Source organism: Mustelus asterias, chromosome X, assembly GCF_964213995.1.
Source record: "Mustelus asterias chromosome X, sMusAst1.hap1.1, whole genome shotgun sequence".
Lineage (NCBI taxonomy): Eukaryota > Metazoa > Chordata > Chondrichthyes > Carcharhiniformes > Triakidae > Mustelus > Mustelus asterias.
Window position 1 is genome coordinate 14,304,208 of NC_135834.1, and position 14,001 is coordinate 14,318,208.

Here is a 14,001-nt window from a genome sequence, read left to right on the forward strand (position 1 = left end):
CTTAGCCTGGTTCAGGGTGATCGACGCCACCGTTGGCCCTTGAACGTCACTGCAGGCAGCTGAGGTCGATGCTGAGGACCCCTGCTGGTCGCTCCTGGTCGTCGTCGACCAAAATGGCCGCCCCCATGAATCGCACATGGTTGAGGGCGCCAAGCGTAGCGACTCCCGGTCATCCTCCTCCGACTCCGTCGACCACAATGGCGTCGTCCTGGACTCGCACGTGGACGAACCCCGTGGGTACTTTGACGTCGATGGTGATGATCCCCGTTCTGAAGGGTCATGGGCTGCACTGCCGTTCTTGGGCTTTGATCTGCACACCTTTGCGTAGTGCCCCTTTTTACCGCATTGATTACAGACCACCGCTTTAGCAGGACACTTTTGTCGTGGATGCTTGGCTCCTCCGCAGAAGTAGCACCACGGGCCGCATGGGGCTGCCGCCGTCGTCGGGTCTACATGGGAGCACGCCATAACACTGCACTTCGAGCCCGTGGGGCGAGGAGGGATTTGTGACTGCTCCTGCCACGTTGTCGCCACGTGGTCCTCCGGATACAGGACCAAGCTCTTCGAAGCCGCCTCAAGCATTTCAGCCATTTCCATAGCTTGGGTCAGGTTGAGATTCCCCTTTTCTAGCAGCTTGAGACGGATGTACGAAGACCCTACCCCTGCCACAAACGCATCTCGAGCGAGGTCATACATATACTGCTCAGCCGACACAGCTTTGCAGTCGCAGCCCCTGGCAAGCTGCAAGAGCTCATTGGCGTAGTCCTCCATGGTTTCGCCCAACTGCCGACGTCGTGTAGCGAGGAGGTAACGAGCGTGGATCTCATTGGGAGGTTTCGTGTAGCGCTTTTTTAAAAGCTCGAAGGCCCTCGGGTAAGTGGTGGCCGCACGGATCGCGAGGTAGACAGTGTCGCTTACCCTCGCATGGAGGACCCGGAATCTGTCGTCATCTGTGATGACCGCTGCGGAGGCTGCCAGGTAGTCCTCAAAACACTTCAGCCAGTGGTCGAAGGTGTTAGAGGCGCCCACCGCACGTGGGTCCAGCGTCAGATGCTCTGGCTTTAAGATTTGTTCCATACTCTCCTTTCCGTCGAGAGCTTAGTGTTAGGCAATAAAATTGATGCGCGTCAATTGAACTCGAGACACAAGGCTTCGGTAACTGAAGGCTTTTATTGCCTAACAATGGAACTACTCGAACGTAAGTACACCACCCCAGACTGACGAGGTCCCGCCCGAGCAGGGGGTCTTGTACCTCTCCCAGGAGGCGGAGCCCGACTGGGATGTGCCACAACAGTAACAACCACAGGTGTATTAATCCCACCCTAGCCCAACAACAACATTAGAACAATCCCACAGTGTGAACACCCTAGCCCAACAACAACATTAGAACAACCCCACAGTGGGAACCAACGATGGTTCACCACAGTACTATTGTGTTTTTGTTACAACATTCCAGTAACAAACATTTTGTGCAATTATAACAACACTTTTTTTCCTTTGGATAGCTGGGGCTATCTTTCAAGAGTTGAGAACGCATCTTGGATTGTGAGCCAATATTTATAGACAGCCCCCAGAATGTCAATATTTACAGGAGGCCCCGAGATTGTCAGTATTTACACAGGGCTCCCTGGGTGTGTCAGTACTTAAACAGGATCCCCTGGAGTCTGTCAGTATTTATAGGGTGTCTCCAGATTGACATGGCTTTCAGGAGAGGAGGGGAAAGGGAAATGTTGATTTGTCCATATCACACCTTTTCTTGTCTTGGGAATGGCGCCCCTGCTCTAATAGAATCATCGAATCGCTTTGAGTGCTTTAGGGAATATGAAATACAATACTATATAGGATAGTGGATGCCCATTCAATAGTAGCCTAAAAAGAAATAAATATTGAAAGAAAAAAATGTAAGCATATGGGGAAAAGAGTGGGGGAGTGGAAGTAACTAGATTGCTCTATGAAAGAGACAATCTCATAGTTATTTATAAAATGCAACCTACAAAACTTTGCTTTGTTTACACTAGATAAGGGCCAGAATCAGAATTGATAGTTTGAATGTCCCTGACTGATGTCTCAGTTGATATGGTTCCGTTGGAAGGTGATTCGTGCCCTGTGGCACAGCATGGAGAATGGGAACTTACGTTTTTATTCTCCAAACCTCACAGCTGCTCTTTCACATTTCTATCTTTCAATCTGTTTCCAAAAAAAACTTTCCTAAAGCAAATGGGGTGCTGTGATGTGCTCTGAACACCAGCCAGTTGTCCTCAGAATGATCTCATCAGCCAGCAGCTGCATATCATGTGTTATGCTCCTCGAGCTTTATCCAAATTATTGTATCTTTTTAACTTTGCATTAAAGTAATGCAAAATGGAACTTGTCATTGTCTGTATATCCTTCCCTGGCTAATCAACAGTGGGTATTGTGTGAGATATAGCACAGACCTATTTTGCAGTGCTGTGGTTCCACAGTTGACAGAAACCCATTATACAGCTGTGTGTTCTCATTCAGCTCCGCCGTATTTTTCCATTTTAACAAACTGACTTTTGAATGAGGATGTTGAATTTTAGAAATATTGATGAACATGATTTTGCAATTAGTGTGGGGTTTACATGTCAGTTAAAATCAGACATGTTACTGCTGAAACTTTTGCACAGTTCTGTTCACCAGGAAATTTGGTCCAAACCAGCTCAAATTCAAGGGCATATCAAGTAATTGATTGATTAGCACAGACCTCAAGGAAAACAACTCTGAGGAGTTGCATCATTAAGATTTACTGAGGAAATATAGGCAATAGAAGTTGTCTTGCTAAGATCAGCAGCTGTTCCATTGATTGAACTCTGATAGGATGCTGCATTATTGTAGCAGAATTGATCCATCCTGCAGCTTAGCTCGAGAAAACTCAGCATTATCATAAAGTCAGAGTTTCAACTGACCTCAGAGTAGAAGCAACAAAATGAAGGGTAATGGAAGCAGTGGAAAGGCCATTGAGTGACATTAATTCTACTGGGTGTTTTTTCTACTCTCCTCTCCATCATTCTACTCTCTTTGCTTCTTCTTTCCTGAGGTGTGTCTCCTACTGTAGTTTCAAGCACATCAGCAAACTTCTGATGCCTCCCATGCACCCATTCTCCATGGCTTAGCCCAGAGTCAATGGCAGAGAAAGTCAGATGGGATGTAAAACGGGCATCTAACCGAAATCTTTGATCAGGTTAGGTTAAAATTGCCTGTTAAAAATCAGTATTTGGCCCAATTTCATATTCCACATGAGTCAACGTTGCTCTGCACTTGCCCAAGAGATCCTCACTGACTTCTGAAACCATTTATATTTTATCTCCTTCAAAAGATTTCTCCAAGGAGCTTTGGTTGAACTTCAGACATGTACTGTAGAAATGTCAGAAAAGATAATGCCTACATTTCACAGAGTAGACATGTAAATTTATTTTTGATAAAAAGCGTCCAGTGCTATAGTTGTTTATTCTTCTGCTTCTGAAATTAAGAAAACCAATATCAGCTTGTTGAAGAATAAATTTTATCAGATTATGCCAAATGCTCTAAATTACTTGACAGATTTATTGAAACATTGAGCCCAGTAAAAGGACTCGGTTTTCAACCTTTGGGCTTGCTTACATATAAGATATTAGGTGAATTTAACCCTGCGAGCAGATTGCAGTCCATGCACACAGTAAAACCAGAGAAACCGCAGCAATGCCTACACTGTAATAGTACATTCTTTCCTGGTCACTGAGTATACTGATTAATGCAGGAACCACTTATGGCTTAGGCAAACAATACTTCTCCTCTCTCGCAGCTTTTCATCTCATTCAGCATAGTCCCAGTATCTTGTTTGGACATAACAGTGCATACAGTGAAGAAGGAGGCCATTCGGCCCATTGAGTCTGCACTGACTCTCTGTCAGAGCATTTTACCCAGGCCCTATCCCCGAAACCCCACACATTTACCCCGCTATTCCCCCTAACCTAGACATCTTTGGACACTAAGGGGCAATTTAGCACGGCCAATCCACCTAACCCGTGCATCTTTGGACTGTGGGAGGAAACCAGAGCACCCGGAGGAAACTGTAATTCAATCACTGCTGTAATTGCACATAATATGAAACACTCCTATAGCACTTCACAGACATCATGAGAAAAAATGGAATTGAGCCAAAGAAGAAAACATTAAAAGGGTTAACAAAAAACTTGGCCAGATTAGTTTGGGGATTCCAGAACTTAGAACCTAAACAGCTAATGGCACAGCTAATAATGGTGAGGTAAAGAGAGAGACAAGGAGGGGATGCGTTTGCAGCCATGATCAGAGGGTGTAACAGGGAGAGTAGATAGAGGGGAACCTGCAGATGTAGTGTATTTAGATTTCCAAAAGGTGACAAGTAGCTAGTTCCTGTGATGGAAATGGGAGATGGTGGCGTAGTGGTATTGGCACTGGACTAGTAATCCAGAGACCCAGGGCAAGCTCTGGGGATCCAGGTTCAAATCTGAAATTAAAAGTCTAATGATGACCATGAAACCATTGTTGATTGTCGTAAAAAAACCCATCTGGTTCACTAATGTCCTTTAGGGAAGGAAATCTGCTGATTTACTCAAATGTCCTCTGAAATGGAGGGCAGTGAGGGTAGGCAGTAAATTCTGACCCAACCAGCTATGCCTACATTCCAGAAATGAATAAAAAATTGCTTGGCTTGGTTTGAGTAGAATTCTGCAGTTGTAACCCATCTGAAATAGTGGGCCAGGTAAGAGTGGGAGGAGAGGGGGAATGAAATTGGCAGGAAGGGTGTGGAATTTGTGGCGGAGACTTTCCAATGTTCAATTGGAGGAAATTGTAGCCCATCTAAGACCGACGACAAGCAGTCTGACATCACGAAGGCAGTGGAGGAGTCTAGTGAGGTGGAAGAGTGGTAAAGCTGGGTGTCATCAGTGTTCATGTGGAAGCTGAACCCACCCAGATCTGCTGTTAATATCAGTATGTAGATATGAAGAGGGGAGAATGGATTGATCCTTTGACAGCAAACTATGGAGCAGGAACAGAAGCTAGTGCAGGTGGTTCTCTGGCTATGACCGGATCATTGGGGCAGAACGGTGGCACAGTGTAAGTTAGCACTGCTGCCTCACAGCGCCAGGGACCCAGGTTCGATTCCTGGCTTGGGTCACTGTCTGTGTGGAGTTTGCACATTCTCCCTGTGTCTGCGTGGGTTTCCTCCCACAGTCCACAAAGATGTGCTGGTTAGGTGAATTGGCCATGCTAAATTTTCCCTCGGTGTACCTGAACAGGTGGCGGAATGTGGCGACGAGGGTATTTTCACAGTAACTTCATTGCAGTGTTAATGTAAGCCTACTTGTGACTAATAAATAAACTTTTTTCAGTAAGAGTGGCATTGGGCAGTGCAGTCCATTCAGCTGGACATCAGGGGGAAAATGTTGCAGGTGGATTGTGTGGCTGGCCATGTGAACAATGCAGTAAGGTCGGGAAGGACCGGGAGGGGTAATGCACCATCTCCACAATCATTGCTAATGTTATTTGTGACTTTGGTTAGGGCTGTGGTGGAGTGGAAACCTGATCCAAGAGATTTAAGGATGTGCAGTGAGATGTCAATGACTTGGGAAGCAATATTTTCAAGAAGGCAAGGGAGATTAGAGATGGGATGGTAATTTGCAAGGACAGAGAGGTTGTAAGTGGAATTTTTGAAAGGGTGGGGGGGGGGGGGGGGTGAGGTGACTGTTTGGAAAGGGAAGGAAACAGTAACCGAGGCGATAAGAGTCCAGAATGAGAGGTTTGCTGCCATAATTTTGAACCACTTCTCATTGGTGTTCGAATTTGCAACTGTTACACATAAAGTCTGAATCAAGTGCACTAATGCACATTTTGGCACAAAGAGCAATCAGTCACAAGGATTGAGAGAGACATTTCATCTGCATCAGCTCCCAGTGCGGATGTGAAAGGCAGGAGTTAATTCAATCATTGAGATGGGTAGTTATCGATCAACTCTCTTTATGCTGCAAAATGAAACCATTTTCATGTCCCAAGGTGAAGTGAATTTACTTTGATATGAGATGACCTTGCCCTATCTGACTTCAACCCCATCATTTTGAGATCCGGCACAAAACCTTGCTACCACAATAAAATAAGTGACGTAGTTCCTTATCCCATGACAGGAATAATGTGCAGCATGACATTTGAGTAACTTCATTTCTGTGGATGTTAAGAACCCAACAGACACTTTGGGGCTGAAAGCTCACCTGCTGCTGAAACCCTCATTTTTGCCAGTGTTACCTATCGACTCAACTCTTCCAACTCACTCCAAGCTAGTCTCCTACATTCCACCCTCTCTAAACTTGAAGTCATCCAAAACTCTGCTGCCCATGTCTTAACTCCCACCAAGTCCCATTCCCCTATCACTCCCTGTACTCACTGACCTACACTGGGTCCCAATCAAGCAATGATTTGACTTTAAAATTCCCATCCTTGGTTTCAAATCACTCCATGTTCTCATGCTTCATATCTCTGTAATCTCATCCAACCCTACAACCCTCTGAGATATCTGTGCTCCTCCAATTTTGGTGCTTTGTGAATCTCAATTTTTAATTGCTCCACCACTAATGGTCCTACTGAGTTACCACTGGTGAGTAACTGACTACAGCAATGCAAGAACTTGTATCTGTATATCTTAATATATGTCCCAGGATGCTTCAAAGGTGCGATAGATATGTAATTTGATACTGAACCACATAAGGAAATACACTGGGCAAATCACGTGGAGTTTTAAGGAACGTCTTGAGGAGGAAGAGATTGATACCAGAATGAAGATCTGCCCAAGATTTTTTTTTAGATGTCCAGAACGAAGATACAGTTTAATATTGTCTGGAATGTGTTGTGCATTGGGTTAATACATCTGGAATTCCCTCTCCCCACTTTTTTTCACCACCTCTCTTTAAGCCGCAGTTTAAAACCTATCTTTTGACCAAGCTTTTGGTCATCTGGTCTAATATCATCTTATGTGGTTTAGTGTCTTATTTTGTTTTATGATGCTTCTCTGAAATGTTGAGATTTCATTGTTAAATATGGGACATTTTACTATAGGAATACATAGATAGTAAGATGTATAGTTCTTGAATTGCTATAGTCAGTTACTCACCAGTGGTAATCCAGTCATTGATATAAATCATACTTAACAAATTGTAAAATTATACCAATGTAAGTTGTTATTGAAACACCTCAGGACATGATTCAAGTTATAAAGTCAGGATCGAACAGTACCCTCTATTGCTAAACTCAATGGGGTTTGCAGGGTCAGTAGAACACTTTTTTTTGTTTGCTTAGGGCTGGTGAGTGCAAGTAGCAAGAGCTCGTTTCTGGTTTCCTCCATGTGGTCAGAAATGCTAGCATCTTCCTAGTGTGGGCCCATCAATACCATTTCCCCCCACCGCAAGTATTGCTTGATGTCCCACCCAGCCCCCTGTGAAAAGGGGTCAACTTATTTTTTATATATTTTTTAGATCATGATAAGAACATTGAGTCCTTGAAAGATAAGTTTGAAGACTCACCATTCAATGCGTTTCCTATATGGGAAGTATGATTTATTTTAATTACTGGGTTACCAGTGGTGAGTAACTGACTCTAGCAATGCAAGAACTTGTATCTGTATATCTTAATACATGTCCCAGGTGCTTCAAAGGAGCATTACATATGTAATTTGATACTGAACCACATAAGGAGATATTGGGGCAAATCACATTGAGTTTTAAGGAACGTCTTGAGGAGGAAGAGATTGATACCAGAATGAAGATCTGCCCTAGATATATTTTTAGGCAGCTAGAACTAAGATACAGTTTAATATTGTCCGGAATGTGTTGTGCATTGGGTTAATACAGCTGATGTTGTTCTAACGCTGAAACATTGAAAAGATCGTGTGAAAATCAAATATTTTATCAGTGACTTTGACCCTGAGATGCCTATGTCCTGGAAACACTGTTATTTGATGTGTGTACAAGTACAGCTTTCAGCATAGCCATTGCTTGAATGCACTGAGATTTCCGGGAGTCTCTTTTGAATGATCATGATTCATGTGGCAAATGTAATTGTAGCTTTCTGCATGTTAAAATCTTCTGATTGAATCATGTGAAAAGACCGTGCAGAATAAGTGAGCGATGCTGAATTTGTGAATGGGTGATGCTCAATTTCAGCATCGAGTTCTGCTGGTGGTTCTAAAAACTAACAATGGCTGACATCACGGCACAACATGACGCAAATTGTCGTATTATGGCACTACGTGATGGGAACCAATGTGTTGTAGTACCACGCGACACGAGCTGATGCAGTGCAGCACCACATGATGCAAGCTGACGTGTGACTGGGTTTTATTTTGCTTTTACAGGGGAAATGCCCATCCTCTATATTTCTGGTGAAGAAAATTATTTAGCATTTTAGTTTTGTTTTACCCCCATTGTTGTAACTCCTCCTCTGGGTAGAGGGCCTGGAGATCCTTCTACTCTGTCATATTATATGTTGAGATGTGCGTAAGAGTAGACGGTGATCTGGGATGCCTTCTTGTTCCATTTCATTTGAGCATCTAGTCTTCACCCTAAGTTGATGGCAGGAGTGAGATTGGGAACTCTGTGTGCTAGAGAATTATGGCACAGGTTCAGATCTTCCAGTCAGATGTACATAACACTGAAATAGAAGCATCCCACTCCATTTCCATCCCACTCCATCTCCATCTCCAGACAAGAAGGGCCAAAAGGCCTGTTTCTGAGCTGTAATTTTCTATGGTTCTATAACATTTAAGAAAAACTTGGACGCGTTCATGGATGAGAGGGGTGTGGAGGGATATGGTCCAAGTGCAGGTCAGTGGGACTAGGCAAAAAATGGTTCGGCACAGACAAGAAGGGCCAAAAGGCCTGTTTCTGAGCTGTAATTTTCTATGGTTCTATCTCAGATGCACACGTCTACTTACACACACACTCTTTCAGAAGTGCTTATCACCTTACTATTGAAGCATTGATTAAATGGTCAATGTGGTTTCCTTTTTGAGTCTGAATCTGATGCTACTGCCACAGTGGCAGGTGTATTTTTTTTTGCTTTGAGCTTTTTATTTCTTCTTTGTTTGCATGCTATCTTATCAACAGTACCAGGCAGCTGCAGTGACTTGCATCAAAAAGGCTACATTTCCTCCAATTGACAAAAGTAGCCCAACGGAAGCTGTAATCTTTTTCCACCGAGCTATCAATGCTGACACGAGTGCTGAATATCTACAGCAATGCAGAGCGCTAAATCAAAAAAAAACCGTGTACATCACAGTGCTGTAAAGTCACAATCTCTTGGTGGCAGATTTACATTTCAGAAATATTCTGAATTGCTAATTTAAACTTGGTCCAATCCAAAAGGAAAGCTGCATCAGAACAGTAGAAAACCATCCAGCCCCTTGAACGTTTTTCTGTTTGTAAAAATAAAAATTTAATGTTTGGTTTCTGGGTTTTAGTTTTAAAACCATTTGACAATCCACATGAAAATTCAACAAGACCAAACAGGTGACATCCCATGGCCTCCCTCCATACTGCTGGTAGTTTAGAAATTAATGATGTGGAGTTGGCAGCTGTTTAAGGACCCCCCCGACCCCCCCCCCCAATGCCTGCTCCACAGTTTCAAACACAGACATGATCATTGTTTAAAATCACTAATTAAGTGGAATTGCATCTTTATTTTGTCAGCCACTTCCCACAACTTTGACTCAGACAGTCAACTTGGTTTTATTTTAACGGTTTTAGGCCTTAAATGAGGGAGAGAGCAGAGTGGTCTACATTTTTAAATAACAAACATATAAATTCCCCAGAATCCTCTACCATGTGTTGTGCACTGTTGTGCTGTGAAAGATTCCTGTGTCAAAAACTGGGTAAGAGAAGAGGAAATGCTTTTGATTTGTGCAATGTATTGTAGGAAGGATGCCATAATTGTGGCCATGTGTGTTCCAGCAGGTTCTGGAACCTTCCGCTGAGTTTTGCCAGCTGTTTTTAAACTATTTATAACCACAATCAGGCACAAATCATTCCTGTATTGTCAATTATTTCCAAATTGCATTGCATTTGTTCTGTGAGCAAAGCCTGAATTTCATGCATATTTTGGGCATCAAATTCATCTAGAGTGGTAGTGCAGAATGGGTGATGGCAAATCAGCTGTCGCTTTACACACTTCGCCCAATTTTCTTGAGAAAATCTCTATTGTCAGTTTTGTTACTCCCAGGCCATGTAGAATGTTAAAGTTAACTGAGTATTCTGAATTAAGTTCTGCCTTATCTCTCTTTTGGAGGCATGGAGTAGAGCAAAATTTTATAGATCCTTTCCTTGGGAGATCTCACTTATTGGGTAGAATCTCTGGATGGCACTGGCTTCAGGAGCTGAATAACTTTTCTCATTCCATGAAGTTTGTGTTTGAGACCTCCCTTTGTGACCAAGATGAGACAAGGGAGCCTGTTCCAGAGCCATCGACGTGTACAAGAAAGCTCAGTGCCTGTCTGATGTGGCAGGTAGACAATATTGTAGGAGGTGACGAAAATTAAATGGTGACTTACTTATTTTGACTTCCTGTAATACCAATACAACTTCCTCTAATAACTTGCAGCAACATTTTAGATGCCTTTGTGAAGATTTCCATTTTGAAACTAAATGTATTTACAATGAGAAATATTGGAGACAAAAACTTCCCAGCATATATGAATGAGTTGGGGTAGTTTTTATGCAATCCAAGGCAGAGTTTTGTTTACTGGGAATTTAAAATTATTGGACAGCAAATTGAGGTGCACTGATTTACACATGTTGTGTATCCCTAGTTTGATTTTATCAGTTTATTAAAAGATCAACAAACCGATGATACATTCTCTCTTTACAGATTAACTTCCAGGATCTTGAACGTGCAGACTGGTTAAACAAGGTAAGAACTGCTTCCTTAATGACTGAGTGGGAGGAGCTTTTTTTTTGCCTCTTTTTCAGTGGAAGGTTGGGCCTACAGGGAGACTGCACAAGGTGCAATCCAATCCAGTCTTGTCACTGACTCCAACTTCATCTGCAGCAGATATGTGAGAATATGATGAGTGCAGTTGAGAAAGACATGCATTTAATCAGATTTAAATTTTTAATTTTCTTTTCATGGATTTACTTTGTTTCAAATTATAATTAATCGTTTCCTTTTCTCCCTTTATTACGCAACATCACATCCAGTTAACTCTTACAATTAATTGGCTTACAAATATTTTGAATGCTCACAATTCAAAGGGAAGGTTTAACTGGAGCTGTTAACTTTGCTGTGTGAATCATGCATGTTGCATGAAATTTGTAAGCTGTGGATGTTGGCAATCGTGACCATCCTTTCCCCCAACAAGGCACCAGCCACAAGCCTCCGAGATACTAGTGAGCAGCCTAGGACAGCTCACTCTCTGGTTCTCATGCCTGTGATGCCTCCACAACCACTTGACTGAGATTGTAAACTTTGCCACGTGGGCTATTTTGCAGGCACGGACTCGCGTCCTACCACTGAGAGATTTTTTTGGAGCTCCTTTAAAGAAAATTCAGGATCATGCAGATTTTTCCACCTATCAATTTCTTCCCTTCTCATGGAAGTTCTGCCCATTGTTAGGTCACAGGTTGATGGGTGCCACTTGCTCTCTCTTACCAGTTTTTCTGTCCTACTCCCTCACTCCCACAACAACCTTGAGGCCCACCTCAAGTGTCAGGCAAGCAGAAGAAACTAATTTAGCTGGAGGCAGCAAATCGGATTCCTGATGGAGTGATGAAATTTTTCAATTAAGTCCTTAGAACTTTAAAGGTGGTTCAAGCTTCCTGACAACCATTGAGATTGGGTGCTGATAGTGCAAGCTGTGCGGAGGCTGACCAAGGGAGGCAAGGTCAATGGGGAAGGGTGGGATAGTATCCAGGGAGGGAAACCAGACTGTCCAGGACATGTTGGGAGGATAAGTAAGTCACACATGCCTTGGTCCTGTTGTAGAGCAGTGGAGCAAAGAGATAGTATTATCACTGGTCTAGTAATCTAAAGGCCCAGGGTAATGCCCTGGGGACTCGGGTTCAAATCCTACCATGGCAGATGTTGAAATTTCTCAGCTGGCCTTGAGACGGGAGGGATCAGGGTCAGGAGGGGATGGGCATGTTGATGGTTAAGGCTCAGGATGGACAGCAGGAATGTCTATGGCCTCAATATATTTTCAAGGGTAATGGAGTGGTATCTGAGGGAGGATTTTGCATATGGCTTTCATTACCCTGGTCAATGCAGACTGTCTCCATGTACATTAGGCATAGATGATGTCCCAGCATGTGGTTGCACACATCCGTCAGCTGCTTCATGAAGACCCATGTCTGCAACGATTTGGAGGGAATCCTATGTCGGTGATATTTAAAGTCACTGTGGCCCTAAACGTTTTGCCAGTCGCTCCTTTCAGGGCTCCGGGGGGGGGGGGGGGGGACCTGTGCAGCATCTCTGTCAGTGACACACAAGTGCATCTGCGAGGTGACGGATGCCCTCTTCACAAGAGCGCACCAATTTGTCAAATTCCATTTGGATCTCAAGAGCCAGGCAGCCAGAGCGTTGGAGGATTCCCACAAGTGCAAGGAGCTGTTGACTACACACGTAGCCATAAGAGGTCCCTGGTATCTGCCAGTCACATTCATCACCGATATCTTTGAACACGCAGCTGGTACGTGATCACACCAGACAAATCTCATGTTTGAGCAGATGAGGCCTTCTAAAGATTGGCTTTGGACCACTCGGGTGGAGTTCTCCAATTCTCACCACAGTGTCTCCCCTGGATCATATTGTCTACCGCGCCTCGTGTAATAAAGCAGGGGGATGTCTTGGCAGAAAGAGATATGGAGGACTGAGATTTCTCCTCCTCTGATGATGATGAGGATGGAGAAAGGGATGGTGATGATGAGGGCCAGGATGTTGCGGAAGCACATGGAGGTCATTGCAAGGGTATAACTTGACAGGCCGGTGGCAAGCTAATGGCTGATTGATTCCAGACAGAGTTAGCTGCTGATATTGATTATTTTGTTTTCAATTCTGTGCTTGCTGGCTGGCAGGCTGCAGCTCTGTTTTTGTAACACATGATAGTTTACACTCGTATACTTTTATTTATAACAGCGGAATTAAATCACACTATTTGACAACAGTCCTGCTGCTGTTATGATCCTTTGCATGCACCAAACTGTGCTGATATATTAGACCCCTTGCACTAAATGCGTGCATCAGAAGCTGCACAGCATTCCATCCCCCTGCCAACCTGGACGCCTGCAAGTAGAAAGTAAATTCTCCCACAAAGTCTGTATGCATGGTACATTGAAAGCAACATGAAATCTTACCTCGTCAGGGATGCATTCATGTCACTCTCACACCTGGCAGAGGGCTCTTTCAGGCGGAACCAGAAACATGGGTGCACAGGGAAAAACAATGAGTAGACCATTTGACCCCTCGAGATTGCTCGCGATGCAGATTGATCAGGGAAATTCTTGTAACTGATCCAATCGCCAATCACCCTTGACATCTTTAGCATCCTGAAAATATTGATGTAACTTTGGAGTCCACACAATGACAGTGCAGCTGAGGCACTATCAAGTGTGGAGGGCTAACTCACCACCTTCTCCCTGCAGAGGTTCTTGCACATCTCGGTTCCAGATGATCTTAGTATTACTCTGGGACTGTGTTGCATCATTCTGGATACCCAGTCAGGTTGAACATCTTTCCTGCAGAGCCCTGTATGAGTTCTTGATACTTCACATAGCCTCACAATTCTACATATGGTCTGGCACACAGGCCCATTCTTTTCTCTCACATTGAGTTAATACCATGGTCCTTGAATGAAGTCTAGTGTACGTTGCTTTTAATCCCTTTAGCTGAGGTCCATCAACCCCTTGATAAGGAGAGTAAGCAATTCTCCATGTGAGGTCTCACAAAGGCAGCAAACTGCATACACATCTCTCTAAACTTGCCTGTTAG

At 43.7% G+C, this 14,001-nt stretch overlaps 1 protein-coding gene across 1 annotated transcript in view; it reads left to right on the forward strand.

The window, feature by feature from the left end:
* The window catches only part of esyt1a (extended synaptotagmin-like protein 1a), a 100,166-nt gene that overhangs the window by 37,134 nt on the left and 49,031 nt on the right, over positions 1 to 14,001 (forward strand). The window contains exon 2 of the mRNA XM_078201110.1: positions 10,888 to 10,929. Within this exon, the coding sequence (XP_078057236.1) occupies positions 10,888 to 10,929 (42 nt within the window). The remainder of the gene's footprint in view (positions 1 to 10,887; positions 10,930 to 14,001) is intronic.